Below are 20967 nucleotides of genomic sequence, written 5' to 3' on the forward strand. Positions count from 1 at the left end.
ATCAGCGTTTCCGTTCTCTCATGACGACCCAGGCATGATCGAGTTAAAAACCACATCTGCGTGGAAGAAAATCTAGATTCCTCCACAAGACAATGGAATGTCTGTCTTTGTAGAAGGATGAAACATGGAACATTCCATAATACCAAAACAATAATTCTGCTACCACAGGCGCTGGTGAAAAGATCAATTGCTTATTGGAGCTAATCTATTTTCAGTTCTGATACGTCAAAGGAGGGGAGGGTTGTGTGTGTGTGTGTGCGCGCGAAAAGGAAACCAGAGCATGGAGCTGCTGAGAAAGAAGCCAAATCCATTCTGAACTGGAGGCACTGCTGTTCTGTATGCCTTCCTAACAATCCAACTGAATCATGTATTCAAATCTAATTATGCCTATGATGTGAATAAAGCTACATTTCTCCTATTGAATCTCTGCAGCAGGTTACAATTTCTGAAGACTTTATGCCAAACCAAGAGATACCACTTCAGTCCAGGGGAGTAGGAGTTCTGATCTACAGTGGTTCTTCCTTTAAAAGTTGTGTTGTACTGCAGCACAGCTTGTGGACTGCCTCAATTCTATGGCACGTTATTTAAGTGTCAGCCATTGTTGCCATTAATGGTAGTTAGTGCTAGTTTGCCCACCAAAGGGCATCTTTGAGAAGCTAAGTTAGGCCTACAGTGCCATGTCATTTCTAAGAGTCAAAGGGAGCCTGGAATAGAAGACTATATGGGGTTGATTTTTAGAAACGCAACTTAATTTGATGAATATTATGGTTTTTCTATTCCAAGAAAAACAAAAATGCATTTCTTACTGTACTGTAGCCGATGTTCTTTAGGCCTAAGGGTTAGGTCTAAGTGACATTCCCATAGTAATTCGCTATGGATCCATCCAGATGTGGTTAGAAAAAAAGCGCATTTAGTGGGCTACACAAAAGATATGGGAGAAGTGACATGCCTCACAAAAATTTAATAGTGTACATTTAAAGTCCCTAAACTCGGCAAGAGTCCATTGTCCTGCTGATAGCCCATCAAGGGTAGATGGCTTCTTGCCCATCAAGGACACCCTGTCCACAAACAGGAGGTGGAGTTCCAGAGCTCACAGGTGTGCCTGGCATGGATTGTGACTCCATCTCGTTCCTCTCCCTCTTCAAAGCGTCAAACTCCGCCAATACCACCTGGCTCTGGACCAATGCATCATCTATTTAATTTTACAATCAAGGCTAAAGCGATTTAATTAAGGGTTTCAGAAAGGAAAATACAGCGCTGTACAAGGGACTGGTCGAGAGTACTGTATGCTTAACCTTTTGTAACTAGGGGGCAGTATTTTCATTTTTGGATAAACAAGATACTTTGTCATGAAAAGATGCTCGACTATGCATATAATTGACAGCTTTGGATAGAAAACACTGACGTTTCCAAAACCGCAAAGATATTGTCTGTGACTGCAACAGAACTGATGTTACAGGCGAAACCCAGATAAAAATCCAATCAGGAAGTGCCGCATTTTTTGAAACCGCCTCATGCCAATGACTCCTTATATGGCTGTGAATGAGCTACGAAGGAGCTTACGTTTTCTACGTATTCCCCAAGGTGTCTACAGCATTGTGACGTCTTTTTACGCATTTATGTTGAAGAATAGCCGTAAGGGACCACATTTAGCAAGTGGTCCCATGATGGATCCCGCAGAAAATCTTGCGTAAAGTATACAAGTAGCCATTATTCCAATCGCTTCTTATGAGAAACCAATTGTCCCGACGGATATATTATCGGATTGTTATGTGAAAAACACCTTGAGGATTGATTCTAAACAACGTTTACCATGTTTGTCGATATTATGGAGCTAATTTGGGGAAAGTTTGGCGTTGTAGTGACCGCATTTTCCGGTCGATTTCTCAGCCAAACAAACGGGAGCTATTTCGCCTACAAAAATAATATTTTTGGAAAAAAGGAACATTTGCTATCTAACTGGGAGTCTCCTGAGTGAAAGCATCTGAAGTTCTTCAAAGGTAAATTATTTAATTTGATTGCTTTTCTTATTTTCGTGAAAATGTTGCCTGCTGCCAGCAGAGCCTAGCATAGCATTATGCCATGATAAACTTACACAAATGCTTGTCTAGCGTTGGCTGTAAAACATATTTTGAAAATCTGAGATGACAGTGATTAACAAAAGGCTAAGCTGTGTCTCAATATATTTCATTTGTGATTTTCATGAATAGGAAGATTTATGTCCGCTGCATTATACTAATTAGTTTGAAGCTATGATTACGGTCCCGGATCCGGGTTTGATAGTCGCAAGAAGTTAAACTACTAAGTGACTGCAAGTGAAGAGTAAAATAATCCTAACATTTCCAAATAAATAAATACAATTAATCGGATTGATTTATCAAGACCAGTCCCCCATGCTCCGTCATTCAGTGTTATTTATTCCCTATTGTCCTGCTGATAGTTGAAATAAACAAACATCAGCATTTTGAAATTATCTTTATCATTATTTTATTAAACGAAAACAAATTATGTTCAGTATATGCTTGAGCTGACACTTTGTAGTTGTATGAGGTTGAGTTGACAATGTAAAACTTATAGTACCTAATACATTGCAAGTTCGGGGGATTCCCCCCCCCCTCTCACACCTACAGGAGCCAGCTATTAGACTACACTTTTCTAAAAGGTTGAAGAGTCTAATTGTTCTGCTAATAGCCCATCCTGGAAATGTTGTTTGCCGAATTCACAGGCTGTTACTTGTGAAAAACAAAATGCCTCAAGCTGTCCATCACTACTGTAAATAAAACACAGAATATCTAAGGGTTTTTATAGAATTATAATGCAGGATTAATAATAATAATAATAGTTGGGTAACAGATTGATCTCGGAATTCATTAAGTGGCTGCTTCCATCTTCAATTTAAATAATTAATTCAGAAGGTTAAACACATAGGTTTAACCTCTTTGGGTTAGGGGGCAGTATTTTGACATCTGGATGACAAGCATGCCCAAAGTAAACTACCTGTTACTCAGGCCCAGAAGGATATGCATATAATTGGTAGACTTGGATACCAGAAAACCAGAGGACAAACCATCCAGAAAAAAAAAGAAATTCAGCCCACCATTGATTCCTATGGCTGTCATTTTTAATATGAAGGGAATTGCCTCCCAGATTGCATTTCTTAGGGTCTCCACTAGATGTCAAGTCTTTAGAAAGAGTTTCAGGCTTGTTTTTGGAAAAATGAGCTAGAACTTGTAGTTTTTCTAAGTGGCTCCCGTTTTGGCTGTAGTGTTTGTTATGCGTTCTGGTGAATGTGCGTACTTTGCTGTTTATCTCCGGTAATGACAATAACGATTCTCAGTCTTAAATTGTATCATTTATTTACATATTAGGGTACCGGAGGTTTGATTATAAACGTTGTTTGATTAATTTTGTATGCATTTTGAAGGAGGGAAACCGGTGGATTATTGAATGAAGCGCACCAGCTAAACTAAGTTTTGGGGGACTATAGAAGGACTTTATCGAACAAAATTACCATTTGTGATGTAGCTGGGACCTTTTGGAGTGCCAACAGAAGAAGATCTTCAAAAGGTAAGATTTATTTTATTGTTATTTCTGACAATCGTGGCGCATCTGCCTGGTTGGAAAATGTTAATGCTTTTGTGTGCTGGGTGCTGTCCTCAGATAATCCGTAAAGCTAGCGTCCCACCTCGACAACAGCCAATGAAATTGCAGGGCGCCAAAATCAAAACATTTCTCAAACATACAAGTATTATACACCATTTTAAAGATAAACTTCTTGTAAATCCAACCACAGTGTCTGATTTCAAAAAGGCTTTACGGCGAAAGCACACCATGCGATTATGTTAGGTCAGCGCCTAGTCTCAGAAAACCATACAGCCATTTTCCAGCCAAGGAGAGGGCTCACAAAAATCAGACATAGCGATTAAATGAATCACTAACCTTTGATGATCTTCATCAGATGGCACTCATAGGACTTCATGATACACAATACATGTATGTTTTGTTCGATAAAGTTCATATCCAAAAATCTCAGTTTACATTGGCGCGTTGTGTTCAGAAATGCATGGTCGCAAACAAACATCCCCTGAAAGTGCAGAGAGCCACATCAAATTACAGAAATACTCATCATAAACATTGATCTAAGATACAAGTGTTTAACATGCATTTAAAGATAAACTTCTCCTTAATGCAACCGCTGTGGCGGATTATGTTAGGTCTGTGCCTAGCCACAAAAAACACAGCCATTTTCCAGCCAAGGAGAGAGCTCAAAAAAGTCAGAAATAGCATTAAAATTAATCACTTACCTTTGATGATCTTCATCTGGTGGCACTCCCAGGTCTCCATGTTAAACGATCAATATTTGTTTTGTTCGATAATGTCTCTATGTCCAAAAACCTCAGTTTTGTTGGTGCGTTTAGTTCAGAAATCCAAAGGCACAATGCACGCTCTCAACATCATGACGAAAAGTCAAAAAAGTACAATAAAAGTTAGTAGAATCATGTCAAACGATGTTTAAAATCAATCCTCAGGTTGTTTGTCATAAATAATCAATAATATTTCAACCGGAACAAAAGCTTCGTCACTCGAAAAGGAGAAACAAGAAATGCGTACTCCCGATCACGCGCAGGTCTCTAGGCTGGAAATTTCCACTGGCCTCTCATTGAAAGTGCTGTATCTCCCTCATTTTTCAGAGTAAAAGCCTGAAACAATGCCTAAAGACTGGCCACATGTAGAGGAAGCAATAAATATCGTGAACTGGGTCCTAAGTCTTTGTATGGTGGATAGGATTTCAATGGAAAAACAGCCTTTCAAAATAATAGTTTTTCCTGGTTGGATTTTCCTCAGGTTTTCACCTGACATCAGTTCTGTTCTACTCACAGACATTATTTTAACAGTTTTAGAAACTTGAGTGTTTTCTATCCAAATCTACTAATTATATGCATATCCTAGCTTCAGGGCCTAAGTAGGAGGCAATTTAAGTTGGGCACACTTCTCATCCAAAATTCCAAATGCTGCCCCCTACCCTAGTGAAGTTAACAGATGTATGACACTTGTATTGTCCTCAATGTTGAATATTACTATTTCTGTCATTTGAATTTCGCACTCTGCAATTTCTCCCGGAAGTTGTTGAGATGGGACGCTATCGTGCCATGGAACCACAAGAAGTTACAGGTCTCATCAACAATATCTCAAGCCCACGTGCTGGTGATTAGCCAGCTAAGCTTTATATTTTAAGTTTAGCAAACTTGAATCTATTTTTTAGCTAACAAGGTTGATTAATTTAATTGTTATGAACACACCCTTCTCAAATCAAATTTTATTTCACACACGCCAAATACAACAGGTGTAGACCTTAGTGAAATGCTTCCTTACAAGCCCCTATCCAACAATGCAGTTAAGAAACATACCCCCCAAAATGTATTAAATAATTAAAGAGCAGCAGTAAAATAACAATATCGAGGCTATATACAAGGGGTAACGGTACAGAGTCAATGTACGGGGGCAGCAGATAGGTCCTGGATGGCAGGAAGCTTGGCCCCAGTGATGTACTGGGCCATACGCACTACCCTCTGTAGTGCCTTGCGTTCGGAGACCGAACTGTTGTCATACCAGGCAGTGATGCAACCCGTCAGGATGCTCTCAATGGTGCAGCTGTAGAACCTTTTGAGGATCTGAGGACCCAGGCCAAATCCTGAGAAGGGAATTGTTTTGCCATGCCCTCTTCACGACTATGTTGGTGTGCTTGGACCATGATAGTTTGTTGGTGATGTGGACACCAAGAAACTTGAAGCTCTCAACCTGCTCCACTACAGTCCCATCGAATAGAATAGGAGCGTGCTCGGTCCTCCTTTTCCTGTAGAGCACAATCTCCTTTGTCTTGATCACGTTGAGGGAGAGGTTGTTGTCCTTGCACCACACAGTCAGGTCTCTGACGACCTCCCTATAGGCTGTCTCATCGTTGTCGGTGATCAGGCCTACCACTGTTGTCTCATCTACAAACTTAATGGTGTTGGATTCGTGCCTGGCCGTGCAGACATGAGTGAACAGGGAGTACAGGAGAGTACGGAGCACGCACCCCTGAGGGGCCCCCATGTTACCTACCCATAACTTCTGTCTTCAACTGTTTGAAAAGCAAGTTATTCTGCCCACTTTGTTCAGATGTTGAAATAAAGTGGCCTACCTTATTTCTCATAATGAAAATGTGTTGCCAATTCATTATATAATAATGTTTTAGGCTTATTGCACATTTATCAAACAGCTATTATAACAGTCTTTGGCTAAAATGCTTCTAGCAGTACGTGGCACCCAAATGCTGCACGCAACAAACGGATTCATTTGGATACTCTCGTTTTAGTAGTGTCTGCTCTACAAGCAATTTGAGTTAGTTGAGACATAAAATGGGTATCGTTAAAAAAGTTAACTTCTCTATTACAGTAAAATAATGTCTCAGTGTGTGTGTGTGTTTGTCTATATGACCAATTCAGTTTGACCAAACTTCAAATGCAAATAGCAAGTTGAAACCGCTCGTCAAAGAGGAAAGTTGACCTCTCAACTTTGTTGGTGTGAGAGTCAGGGGGAAGGGAAAGATTTTTTTAATCTAACCCAATAGATCTCCTTGGGACAAGCTAGCTAGCAACCACCAAGAAGAGGACGTGGACAATTTGTGCATAAAGTTATTCATTAGGAAAACGCCCACTACCTTGTGCACTCGTCCTAAACAAAGTAATCTCTATAAATAATTATGGAAATTCCACCAAACTCAGTGCACTCTGTTACAGATTCTAGTTTTGGAAACAGAAAACTTTATGGAGTTCAAATGTTTCATTGATAAGAAAATGTGCAGAATGTCGGCCAAAAATCCATCTCGCTCCATCTTCTCCCACTGCCGGCCACTGGGCTTCCTCTCACTACCAAGTATGGTAGTGAGAGGAAACGCCAAACGGATGCTTCACATTTATGCATCAAGTGAAATATCAGTCTCATTATTCTATCTGTGGAAAAGGTCTTGGTGTGTGTGTAAAACCATAGAGGAAGAGGCAAAGCACTCTCGGTAACATCTGTCCAAAATAAAGCCAATGCATTTCTATGGGCTTATTTTGGATCTAAGCTTGTCGCCTCGCCTGCCTTTCCGCCTTTGGGTAAACGACTCCCATTGTTAACTTCTTGCGACTAGCAATCCCGTATCCGGGGGGGGAGTAATCATAGCCTCAAACGCATTACCATAACGCAACTTTTCCTATTCATGAAAATCGCAAATGAAATGAAATAAATATATTCAAACACAAGCTTAGCCTTTTGTTAACAACACTGTCATCTCAGATTTTCAAAATATGCGTTACAGCCAACGCTAGACAAGCATTTGTGTAAGTTTATCATGGCATAATGCTATGCTAGGCTCTGCTGGCAGCAGGCAACATTTTCACAAAAATAAGAAAAGTAACCAAATTAAATCATTTACCTTTGAAGAACTTCAGATGCTTTCACTCAGGAGAATCCCAGTTAGATAGCAAATGTTCCTTTTTTCCAAAAATAATATTTTTGTAGGCGAAATAGCTCCCGTTTGTTCATCATGCTTGGCTGAGAAATCGACCCTAAAATGCTACAACTATAACGCCAAACTTGTTTCAAAATTTGCTCCATAATATCGACAGAAACACGGCAAACGTTGTTTAGGATCCATCCTCAAGGTGTTTTTAACATATGTATTCGATAATATATCCGTCGAGGCAGTTGGTTTCTCATAAGAAGCGATTGGAAAATTGGCTACCCTCAGTATTTTACGCAAGGTTTTCTGCGGGAGACACCATGTGACCACATGCCATATATGGTCCCTTACAGCCATTCTTCAACATAAATGCGTAAAAAGACGTCACAATGCTGTAGAAACCTTGGGGAAAATGTGGAAAACGTAAGCTCATTCATAGCCATATAAGGAGTCATTGGCATGAGGCGGTTTCAGGGCACTTTCTGATTGGATTTTTATCTGGGTTTCGCCTGTAACATCAGTTCTGTGGCACTCACAGACAATATCTTTGCAGTTTTGTAAACGTCAGTGTTTTCTTTCCAAAGCTGTCAATTATATGCATAGTCGAGCATCTTTTCGTGACAAAATATCTTGTTTAAAACGGCAACGTTTTTCATCCAAAAATTAAAATAGCGCCCCCTATATCGAAGACGTTACGGCAAGGACATAATATACAGATCTCTGGTGTAAATGGGAAGGTGCACACAGCACAGAGAATCGAAAGAGACGAGACCAAAAATACAACATGAGAACAAGCGGACATAAACGCACAAACTAAAAAAAACTTCTGCGATATAGGCATTTAGATTTTTAAAATTTTTTATCAAATGACTTTGATATAAAAAAAATTATATATAAAATAACATAAAATCGCCCAGCCTTACTCCTTCCACTCTCTACGACTGTAGAGGACAGTGAGAGAGAGCCAGGGGAGGGGGAGGAATGTAGTCTAAAAGGAACACAACAAGCCGACAGACACAGACACGGCCAAAGGACCCTGGGAGCCAGGCTAAAAATACCCTAACGTGAACACGTGTAGAGGACAGGAGCACTGAAATGTTCCACACAGCTCCTAGACAGTCAGGAGTCCACTACAAAGAAACACATACACACGTTATACACACTTGGACTACTAAAGAGCCGTATCCTTTTCCGACCTCTGTCTTCAGGGCGCGGCACTTGGCTGCTTGCTAAAAACCTAGCTTGCTCCACAATGAACCTTGTTCTGGCTCACAAACAGGTTAAGGTTAGGACAGTGATTCTGCAGACATTGCGTCACCACTGCAAAAAAAAAAATATATATATATATTTTTTTTTTTAAATATTCACAATAGTTCACATCTCAAACCCATAAAACAAATGTAAAAAAAAAAACATAAAAAGTGAAATGCGTTTTAAAGCGTCAGCCACATTAACCAATGTTACACTTCCGTCCTTTAACAAAGTGTCGCAATAGCAACACACACATTATCAATGGAGAAAGGGACACTCAAGGTGCCCCCCTACTTTTTTATTTTTTTATTTTACCTTTATTTAACTAGGCAAGTCAGTTAAGAACAAATTCTTATTTTCAAGGACGGCCTAGGAACAGTGGGTAAACTGCCTGTTATCATTTCTGATAAGGTGCTAAAGACACAAAAGACCTCATTGGAGAGACACACACACACTTCTACGCAGCCCGTTTCTATGGTCAAGCTGCATTAGTAGTGGACTCAGGCTAGCCTGGAGCTGCATCCAAAATGGCCTCCTATTACCTTTATAGTCCACTACTTTGACCAAGGCTCATATAAGGAATAGGGTGTCATTTGTCATGGTTGAGAAGGGCTATTCTGGCAGCATATCAGGTAGTCATAAATCACATGCAATGAGACATAAAATTAGGCTATGCGAGGTCTTGCAAATTTGACTAATCAGTGCACTATTTCCGCATAAAACAGTCAAATCATTACAATATTATTGCCACGGTACAAAAAGAGGGCTCGCAATTTCAACCAATCATCGCACATTTACCGCATAATATGGTTCAATCAAACCACATGTCAACAAACTTCTTCCCTCGTCAGTGCATTTTCACAATCAATTGGACAAAATCATTGCATACTGCCATGCAAAATATCAGAATTGTAGCAACAAACAAACCAAGCATTTTGCCAAAAAATATCACAAAAAAGGCCTCATGCAAGCCGGGCTGTTTATGCAGCGGCAGTAGGAGACTGAAAACAAACAGGTTGATAATGTCAAGGCATCTCGCTCCCTGAAAACATACAAATAGAGGAATTCAACTCGAGAGGTATTTACACTTTTCAAAGGGAATGCACAGGTATCTGGTCATGTTTTGCTATAGGGCAGTCTATGACCAAGGCCTGCACTCAGGCTCTTTTTACATTGACGAGATTCGAGAGTTATCGATTCTCCTGAGACATTACTGTAATGTAAACTCGTCACCTCCGGAGGTCACGGGAAAGCCTTCCTCGAGTCCCCCCCCCTCCGAGCAGGGCAGTGTAAACAGAAGTGTCTCATTGAGCCCAACACTCCTACAGTAAAACTAGCAGAGCAATGTTTTTGAAACAGACATTTTCCTTATATTTCAGACTTGCTTTAAATGTTCACAGCCTATTACATTCTGAAATTATCGTATCTTTATGAAAAAAATATAACAGTCAGCTGTGCACTATGGCTGACTGATGTCAACTCGCAGTGAATTACCCACGTTTTCTGTCCCAATTAGCTTTTACCACATGTAACGATTTGCATGATATTGATCAAATTGAAGCTTGGTTTGTTCCAATGTTGTAAGGTAGACCGACAACTTTAATATTCGTATGAGGGGTAGCTAAATCATTAATTTGATAGGCTAAGGTGAGCTAGTAGTAAATGGCCTTTAGTGTACGGAAGAGAAAACGCCCATGCTTGTGAATTGCTGCATTATTCAAGAGCGTAATGTGGTTTTGGGTTGCATTATTCAAGAATGTAATATAGTTCAAATGAAAAGTTGCTTGCATAGTTCAATCGGATTGTTGTACGCAGGCTTAGCCACTGGCTAACGTTACTGGGATATGTACGATACATTTTAAACCGCAGTGCAAGAAACTCCGTTGCCAAATACCCAAACTCTCGGCACATGAAAGTCTGTTGCTAATGTAAATTGAAAAGTTTATGTACATATATAAATAGATAGGGCGTCAAGGTGTCCCTGTTAGAACCCTCTTTAATCTGAATAAACCTACATACATCTGTCACGAGACACTAACAAATCATACCACTTCAAGTTATAACCATGAAAATAAACAATCTAGGCCTACACAGCATCCTCTCTTGGCAGGGCTATGACAGTGAAGGAAATTTTGGGGTGACTTATTAGCCAGCCAAATGACCACGGTCACTGTAATAACCAAAAATTATTGCTTGACAAATTGCCCTTGGCTAAGCAGCTATATGTTTATATTTGACCATTTTAATTGAAAACAAATCATAGTAAGGTATTTAGGGTGTGTTCGTCAATTCAATCTGGAGCGCCAGAGTGCCCTCAGACTGTCCTCTGGGCCTTTGTCAATTCAGATTGCAGATTGTCAGTTTGTAAATTCGGAGCATTCAGAGCGCACACTGGACACTCTGGTCGAGGAGTAGTGTTGATCGGATCATTCTGACCTCACAACGGCAGTCAAGCGCCCAAGCTAACTGGCTAATGTTGGCTAGTTAGTTCCAAACAAATGAGAGAACACCTCCCTGACCATTTTACACACCCTAGTAGAGCTGGTTAGGCTGTTTTCATGTTATCCAGAGCATCGGTGACTAACTGTGATGCTGGCAACAATTATTTTTTGCCAACGTTTACCGAGCATTCGTAAATTCATCAGCTATTCTGTGCTCACTCAGACTAGAGTGCCCTGAAATCGGAGTAGATGGCCAGAGTGAATTTACAAACTCAACCTTAAATTGTTAACCGGAAACTATTTGATATTGAGATGAAAACAGCTGCATTGGACCTTTAACATAATGTAGAAGGCTCATTCAAGTTACCATGGAAATTACTGCATTACAACAGGCAGCCATTGAGATTGGTAAACTTACGGGTACAATCAAAGTGCCAGGGTTAGAGGTCCCATGCACGTGCTATTCATTCTATTTCTAATGTGTGTTGCCACTGCAGGGAGGGGGGTGTTGAATAGGCCACGGAAGACTCATTCACCTTACTTGTTTTAGCAAGGAGCAAAAAGGTAGGTTGTTAAAGGAATGTTCCACATCTTGTATCCACGAGATTACAGCTTCCATGGCGCTTTTGCGTTTGGAAGCCAGATAAGGGTGACGCGAGTCAAAGCTAGATGGGTGTGGCATCTCTGGTACATGTCATGTCATCCAAGTCTACCTACATGAACGGCTAGCTGATGTGCAAATCAAAAATATATGACAATTGAATAGCGACTCCACTGTCTCGATACTGACGTTATGCCCGTTTTACTGCCTTGCGGTGGGAATAACTACACTGTTTGTGTTCTGCCATATTCCCAGTCACCTCGTCATGGTTAAATGCAGTGATTCACGGTTTCAGTTTTGGGGGAATACTGCCATCTATCCACGGTTTGTGTTTAGGGTAGGTGTTAGTCACACTGGGAACAACATCTCCTATACACGTCCTGATAAACTCAGTCACCGTATCAGTATATTCGGCAATGTTATTCATAGAGGCTACCCGGAACATATCTCAGTCAACGTGATCAAAAAAAATCTTGAAGATGGATTTCGATTGGTCAGACCAGCGTTGAATAGACCTTAGACCGGTTACTTCCTATTTGAGTTTCTGCCTATAGGAAGGGGGGAGCAAAATGGAATTGTAGTCTGATTTGCCGAAGGGGGAGGGCCTTGTCGTAGGCATTCCGGAAGAGAGAATAGCAGTGGTCGAGTGTTTTACCAGCACGAGTACTACAGTCAATGTGTTGGTAGAACTTCCGTAGCGTTTTCCTCAACAACAACAAAAATTAAAAATCCCCAGCGACAATAAATGCAGCCTCAGGATATGTGGTTTCCACTTTACATAAAGTCCAGTGAAGTTCTTTGAGGGCCGTCGTGGTATTGGCTTGAGGGGCAATAGATACGGAAGTGATGATGACAGAAGATAATTCTCAAGGGAGGTAATGCGGTCAGCATGTGAAGGTGAAGTATTCTAAGTCGGGTGACCAAAAGGACTTGAGTTCCTGTAAGTTATCACAATCACACCACAACGTTAATCATGAAACATAGACCCCGGCCCTTCTTCCCAGAGAGATATTTAGTCCTGTCTGCGCGATGAACTGAGAGCCCAACTGGCTGTACAGAGTCAGACAGTATATCCCGAGAGCGCCATGTTCCCGTGAGACAGAGTACGTTACATTCCCTGATGACTGAACATTAGCGAGTAATATACTCATATTTACTTGGAAGCGGTTGGAAGTGTGCGCGCCTCCTGAGTCAGAATAGAAGTCCACTTCGAATATCTCTTCTCCGCAGGCGGTGTTTTGAATTAGCCTCGAATCAGTTCAATCAAAAATACTGCAAAGTTGCCTAGGAGCACAGCTGCCCTATCTGTGGGCGACATTATTCAGAGAACGTGTTTCCACATTGCTTCCAGATGCCGTTTGGAACTCAGTAGTGAGTGTTGCAACCAAGAACAGACCATTTTTAGGCGCTTCAGCAACCTGCAGTCCTGTTCAGTGAGCTAGTGTGGCCTACAACTTCACAGCTGAGCCGTTGTTGCGCCTAGATGTTTCCACTCCACAATAAAAGCATTTAAAGTTGACAGGGGCAGCTCTAGCAGGGCAGAAATTTGACCCAATGACTTGTTAGAAAGGTGGCAACCTATGACGGTGCCACGTTGAAAGTCACGGAGAGCTTCAGTAAGGCCATTCCACTGCCAATGTTTATTTATGGAGATTGCATGGCTGTGTGCTTGATTATATATACCCGTCAGCAACGGGTATGGATGAATCCACTAATTTGAAGGGGTGGCCACACACTATATATAAAGTATTTGCCCATTGTAGAAGTACGCAGTGACTTTTTGGACTAATGCCAAATCATTAAATAGATAGGTGCTCAAAGTTGATCCATTTTGCATACCCCACCACACCATGAGACATCCATGTAGTTATCACTGAAAAATATAAATGTATATCGTTTAGAAGCTTTCTGGAAAAACATTTAATAAAATGTCTTTAACCTTTATATCTAAAAACACTTTTTTTTAAACTTTTGCATGTTGTAGCTTAGACCCTACTCAACAGTTTATTCGTGGTGTCTGCCATCAGTCTAGACAACATGCTCATGAAATCGCCTAAAAGCCCATTTATGCTTGCTCCGGGGATGCTTTCCGGAGGCTCCATACGGAGGGTTTAACGCAATTGCAGAGTCACCGGAGGTTAAATCGAGCTCTGTACATCGCTGTGTGCTTCCCAAATTTTATAACAAAGCGGAGGGCTCCGTATAGCTCCGCATTTACATGCTTGGTTGACAGACGGTGGGGGTGGGAGGTCCTTTATCAACAAAAACTCACTTCCTTGACAACTGCGTTCCCAAAGGAAACAGGCTATTTTTCAGGACCAGAAAATAGAATATGCATATAATTGGCCGCTTGGGATAGAAAACACTCAAGTTTCCAAAACTGTAAAGATATTGTCTGTGAGTATAATAGAACTGATATTGCAGGCAAAAGAATGAGAAAAATCCAATCAGGAACACAGCGGTTTCTAAATAAGAGTCCCTTCCTATGCTTCCCTATTGAGCAGTGAATGGGATATCAACGAGATGCCTTTTTCTATGGCTTCCTTGATGTATTTAGTATCACAAGACAGTTTCAGGGTTTTATTTTGAAAAATGAGCCTGAGCGACAACATTCGTCAGTGTCCACCTGATGACTCTTTGTGTATTTCTCGCGCAAAAGACAGAGGTAGCCATTTTTCCACCCGGTCTTACTGAAAAAAGCTCTGTCCCGGTTTATATATTATTGAATAGATATTTGAAAAACACCTTGAGGATTGATTATAAACAACGTTTGCCATGTTTCTGTCGATATTATGGAACTAATTTGGAATATTTTTCGGCTTTGTCGTGACCGCAATTTCCGGTCGTTTTCTTAGCCAAACGTGGCTACAAAAATAATTTTTCTGGAAAAAAGGAACATTTGCTATCTACTGGGAGTCTCATGAGTGAAAACATCTGAAGCTCATCAAAGGTAAATGATTTAATTTGATTGCTTTTCTGATTTTCGTGACCAGATTGCCTGCTGCTAGCTAGGCATAATGCTATGCTAGGCTATCGATAAACTTACACAAATGCTTGTCTTGCTTTGGCTGTAAAGCATATTTTCAAAATCTGAGATGACAGGGTGATTAGGCTAAACTGTGTTTGAATATATTTCACTTTTGATTTCATGAATAGGAATATTTTCTTGTAAGATTTTTTTGTCCGTTGCGTTATGCTACTTAGTGTCAGTTGATGACAATTCTCCCGGATCCGGGATGGGTATTTACAAGAGGTTTTAATTAACTAGGCAAGTCAGTTAAGAACACATTGTTATTTTCAATGACGGCCGAGGAACGGTGGGTTAACTGCCTCGTTCAGGGGCAGAACGACAGATTTTCACATTGTCAGCTCGGGGGATCCAATCTTGCAACCTTACAGGTAACTAGTCCAACGCATTAAAGACCTGCCTCTCTCTCGTTGCACTCCACATGGAGACTGCCTGTTACGCAAATGCAGTAAGCCAAGGTAAGTTGCTAGCTAGCATTAAACTTATCTTATAAAAACAATCAATCATAATCACTAGTTAACTAGACATGAGCGGCAGGGTAGCCTAGTGGTTAGAGCGTTGGACTAGTAATCGAAAGGTTGCAAGTTCGAATCCCCGAGCTGAAAAGGTACAAATCTGTCGTTCTGCCCCTGAACAGGCAGTTAACACACTGTTCTTAGGCCGTCATTGAAAATAAGAATTTGTTCTTAACTGACTTGCCTAGTAAAATAAAAGGTTAAAAAATGTTCTAATTTTTTTTTTTTAATGGTTGATGATATTACTAGATGTTATCTAGCGTGTCCTGTGTTGCATTTAATTTGACTGAGCATTCAAGTATCGAAGTATCTGACTGAGCGGTGGTAGGCAGAAGCAGGCGCGAAAACATTCATTCAAACAGCACTTTCGTGCGTTTTGCCAGCAGCTCTTCAATGTGCATCAAGCACTGCGCTGTTTATGACTTCAAGCCTATCAACTCCCGAGATGAGGCTGGTGTAACCGAAGTGAAATGGCTAGCTAGTTAGCATGCGCTAATAGCGTTTCAAACATCACTCGTTCTGAGCCTTCTAGTAGTTGTTCCCCTTGCTCTGCATGGGCAACGCTGCTTCGAGGGTGGCTGTTGTCGTTGTGTTGCTGGTTCGAGCCCAGGGAGGAGCGAGGAGAGGGACGGAAGCTATACTGTTAGACTGGCAATACTAAAGTGCCTATAAGAACATCCAATATTCAAAGGTTAATGAAATACAAATGGTATAGAGGGAAATAGTCCAATAATTCCTATAATAACTGCAACCTAAAACTTCTTACCTGGGAATATTGAAGACTCATGTTAAAAGGAACCACCAGCTTTCATATGATCTCATGTTCTGAGCAAGGAACTGAAATGTTAGCTTTCTTACATAGCACATATTGCACTTTCACTTTCTTCTCCAACACTTTGTTTTTGCATTATTTAAACCAAATTGAACATGTTTCATTATTTACTTGAGGCTAAATAGATTTTATTGATGTATTATATTAAGTTAAAATAAGTGTTCATTCAGTATTGTTGTAATTGTCATTATTACAACAACAAAAACTAACAAAATAATTACATTTTTAAATTAAAAAAAAAAGCGTTTTTTTATCAAATCGGCCGATTAATCGGCATCTGCCTTTTTGGTCCTCCAATAATCGGTATCGGCGTCGAGAAAACATAAATCGGTCGACCTCTATTCCGTACATCACATTTTTTTGTCCTTGCTTGTAATCTGGCCATCCAGAATCACAACACACTGACTTCTGCCCCAAGGAAGCAAGCACATCGTTTTTGTGACATTGTCAGCTAACCCATCTATGTGATTATATACAAATTTAAGCAAGGTTTGAAATGATTATGTTTTAGTCAAAAATTCTGTCTTGGCTTCTTGCAGGTCAATTTGAAGTCTACAAAGTATTTCTAATTATGTTCCGGGCCCCCTGACTATCGACTTAAAAATAATAATAATAATAATGCCCACAGCTGAATCTAGTTGATGATCCCTGCTCTAAATATAAGTTATGAAGTCGCAACAAGGCCGACATCAGCGAATACAATGCTGCGCCTGGATTCATCAGCTCTGAATGGACAGCACCTCAAATGCAGAGCCAAAGCTCATACGAAAACGGTATAGTCGGCGGAGCTCTGTGGTGCTGAATGGAAAGTGCCTCCGTCTGGTATTCTCTGTTGTCATCCCATGTTATTGTTTGAAAAAAATGTAACCGTTTGTTGAACAGTTAATATGAGGGTTGGTTAGTCGGCAGGAAAACTGACCGGAATGTGCATCCTTAGTTCGTAACATGATCTGGATAATGATTTTGAGGTTAAAGAAAATGGCCAGAACATTCCATATTACAGCAGAAATGGACTCAACAACACAAATGCCCGGCCACCCTGTTTTCAACCAGCTGTGTTTACCACACACACCAACAACAAAAAAGTTTCGGGGTAATGAGGGTTATTTTATTTCCGTGACTGTCTTCATTCACAACTGTCAGTTAAACAGTTATATGGTAATTGTGCCAACCCTCTCTCTAGGAAATGGCTTCAAAACACAATTTATTATTAACAATGGCGTGTATTTCAGGTTAGGCTGATGATATGGCTTCTGCCTGCAACTGATAAGTGTCGGGACACCAGTTACGATACTACAGTTATGATACAATGTAATATAGCCTAGCTACAGCTTGCTAAACAATTTTGACAGCAAAGTGGAGACACCAGTTATTATACAACACCAGTCTAGCATTGTACTAAAAGCATTCAATAGCAGTCTAAAGTTTTTCTAAGCATTTTAACAGAGCGAGATCTGGTATTGCTATAGCAGAGTATTGTGGGGACACCAGTTACAACAACACTATAAAGCAATCCTTAGCATTCTAACAGCTGCAAAGAAGAAGTATCTTCGTCCTGTAACAACTATCCAGAGGCTTGACACATTAACTATCTTTTTATACTTGAACTTCGCTTTCATTGATCCTGCTTCCTCAATAACCTTTAGTGTCTTCACATAGACAGTGGTGACATTACAGCACAAATAATGACCCAATAGCCTGGAACACGACTAGACCTTATGTTCAAATTAAACTTTATTGTTCCTGAAGGAAATTGGATTTGCAGAAAGGCAGATGAAACAAGAAACATATTCCATCATACGGCAGGTAGCCTAGCAGTTAAAGTTTTGGGCCGGTAACCGAAAGGTTGTTGGTTCAAATCCCCGAACAGACTAGGTGAAAAATCTGTCCATGTGCACTTGAGTAAGGCATTAACCCTAACTGCTCCTGTAAGTCGCCCTATAAGACACACATTTTAAAATTTTATGACCAGGAAGGAATGGCAAAGACAACATGGGAGACCAGTACAAGCCACCACCACGCTAACAAAATTAATGACCAGTGTACTGTCCAGACATGGACAGTAGGGGATGCACCATAATCATCCGCAGAAATGCATTGCCAAATGTCAGTTAAGATAGTGTCTGCCTGTCTGCTTGCTACAGTGAATTATAGCTAGGGAAGCAGCTACACTATGATGGAATGCAACAATGTAGCGAGCTAGCTACATTATTGGCATGTCTGCTTCTGATCAAAGATCACACACAGAAACATACGGACAACACACACCACCCACCCACACGATACTCACAATCAAGGTGTTTCTTCTTGGGACCGCTGACTTCGTGCGTCGAGGCCTTGCACACGGCTTTGCTAATAGCCGACCCGGTCATGCTGTGCTGTGCCGCGGCGATCCGATCCGTTATAGACTGTCCTGACATTGTGTTTCAATGTTTCGCTACAAACCCCACAATAATTAGCTAGATGATCAACACACACACGGTCCAATGATTGGATATTAGCTGACGCACGTAACACCAGTGACGGCAAGTGTGTGACGGTTTCAGGCCACGTCAATCGGTTCCTTGACAACAACAAAAAAAGTGTTATGACGTCTAGTCCATTGTCGTTGAAAAATGTATTTGTTGCAATATGTGTTAGCTAACTAACATTACCTAAGGTAGTTCAAATCCAGCGCACAATAATTTTAAACTAGCTTTATCTGCCCCGGTCCGCTTGAAATGGCAAATCAGTGAGCAGTTAAATAACTATATAATTAGCAAGGTATATATTCTGTATAATAAAACTAGCTAACAAATATGGGCTAGCTTGTGTTAACTTATATTTCCGTTGGAGCATTCGATCCAGGAAAGAGTCCCACTGTGCAATTTGTAAACATTAATGTTTGCTCGATGGCTACAAATAAACATAACTAGCTTACGAGCAGCCTAGATGCCAACGTTCAATTAGCGAGACAAAGCACAGTCCACTGCCTGGCGAGCTACCTATGTGCCCGGAATTCAAATCAAAGTTCAGCTAAATTAGCTAGATAACTGTTAATAGCGGGCTATCTAACGTTAGTTAACACCAAATCCTTCTTCCGAGTTCTTCACTTCAACTTCCACTAACGTTTTGTGTGTTTGGGCTACATTGAACAGAGCAGTCCCTTGGTTTCGAGCGACACATAAAGAGGAAGGGGAACCAACATTAAACTGCCAAACTTGCCAATTTGTCTTGAGCTTCAGACTTGACGAGGACGAAACCAAGAGAGACAAAACAGAAGACCGCTGGCTAGCCTTCCTATTAACACTACTGCTAAAAGCTAGCTATCTGACGGGTTCGGGGTTCTTTCTCAACTCGCGTCCTTCGAGTTTCGTGCCAGGAGTGAAACACTCCTTTGTTTTACGTAATTAGTCTGATATATCCATAAAATTCGATCCAATTTCCTTTCAAACCCCAAATCTCAATAACGTTTACCGATGGGACTTGACAGCCAATTCACATCGTCTGCTTTTTCGTTATTCCAGTTATTTGATGTGTATAGTTGCTGTTGCTTGGCTTCTCTCTCTCTGCCTGTGTCCGGCAGACAAAATGGCAGTTTAGGAATCAGCTGATCTGAGAAATAGTTGATTGGATGGGACTTTTAGAGTGGGCGAATTCATTTTGCTTGGCCCGGTGCCCCAGCTGCTGAGAGGCCTTTACGCGTTCTAGAAGCCTAATTCCACTGGTCCTTGAAAGGGATCTCGAGGAACCGGGGCACCGGGCCATGCAAAACGAACTCACCAAATGTGTCTGAAATTTAAGGTGGAAATGTGGCGATAGTTGTGGAATGTCTGAGACAAATACAGAAATTACCTCGTTTTATTGAAAAAAATGTTTTGTGTTTTTACCAAATCAAAATCTGACTTTCATTCGAGGTAATATATGCGCTGTAAATATTTTTTGCATAGTCATCTTTACAAATTTAAGGTCTAAATTATTTCTCAGACTGTGTCCTTGAGTGACGCTTGAGCTCTAAATGTGGCACATCCGATGCTTTAAAATCGTGAGAAACATTTGCATTTTTATCAGCCTGCCTGAAATGTACCATCTGTAAAAGCATTCAGTTACCCAAAACACTGACAAACTTTTACTGATGCACAATTGAGAGCATCCTGTTGGGCTGTATGACAACCTGGTTCGGGAACTGCTCCGCCCTCAAACGCGAAGGGGTGGTGCGGTATGCACAACGCATCACCGGGGACAAACTACCTGCCCTCCATGACACCTACAGCACAGTCACAGGAAGGCCGAAAAGATCATCAACCACCAGAGCCACTGCCTGTTCACCCCGCTATCATCCAGAAGGCGAGGTCAGTACAGATGCATTAAAGCTGGGACCTAGAGACTGAAAAACTCTGTTTATCTCAAGGCCATCAGACTGTTAAATAGCCATCACTAGCTGGCTACCACCCGGTGACTCAACCCTGCACCTTAGAGGCTGCTGCCCTTTATAAACTAAGCAAAAAAAGAAATGTCACTGTCAACTGCGTTTATTTTCAGCAAACTTAATGTGTAAATATTTGTATGAACATGTGACCACCCTCCCACTTCTGTTTGCCAAATTCCTTCTCTTTGCTCGTTTTCCTTAATAGGATGTCGGTGGGCGGAGCCAGGAGGGTCGTCAGCGAAATGGGACACACCTGGGTTCGGGTGTGTGTGAATTGTTAGATATTACTGCACTGTTGGAGCTAGGAACACAAGCATTTCGCTACACCTGCAATATCATCTGCTAAATATGTGTGTCCAATAAAATGTGATTTGGCAACCAAAGTATTCACCCCCTTGGTATTTT

The 20967-nt window shown here is 40.9% G+C and overlaps 1 protein-coding gene across 8 annotated transcripts in view; it reads right to left on the reverse strand.

The window, feature by feature from the left end:
* si:ch211-200p22.4 (phosphatidylinositol-binding clathrin assembly protein) overlaps positions 1–19702 on the reverse strand; it is a 57908-nt gene extending 38206 nt beyond the window's left edge. For 3 of the 8 annotated variants that reach the window (XM_024373288.2, XM_042298191.1, XM_024373285.2), the window contains exon 1: positions 18445–19699. In XM_024373288.2, the coding sequence (XP_024229056.1) occupies positions 18445–18574 (130 nt within the window). In that variant the 5' untranslated portion in view covers positions 18575–19699. Of the gene's footprint in view, positions 1–18444 lie in introns of all 8 variants that reach the window. The other 5 variants (XM_024373287.2, XM_024373283.2, XM_024373289.2 and 2 more) reach the window with 4 other exon arrangements.
* Between the last annotated feature and the right edge of the window lie 1265 nt (positions 19703–20967).

The sequence above is a fragment of the Oncorhynchus tshawytscha genome, linkage group LG15 (assembly GCF_018296145.1).
Source record: "Oncorhynchus tshawytscha isolate Ot180627B linkage group LG15, Otsh_v2.0, whole genome shotgun sequence".
Taxonomy (NCBI): Eukaryota; Metazoa; Chordata; class Actinopteri; order Salmoniformes; family Salmonidae; genus Oncorhynchus; species Oncorhynchus tshawytscha.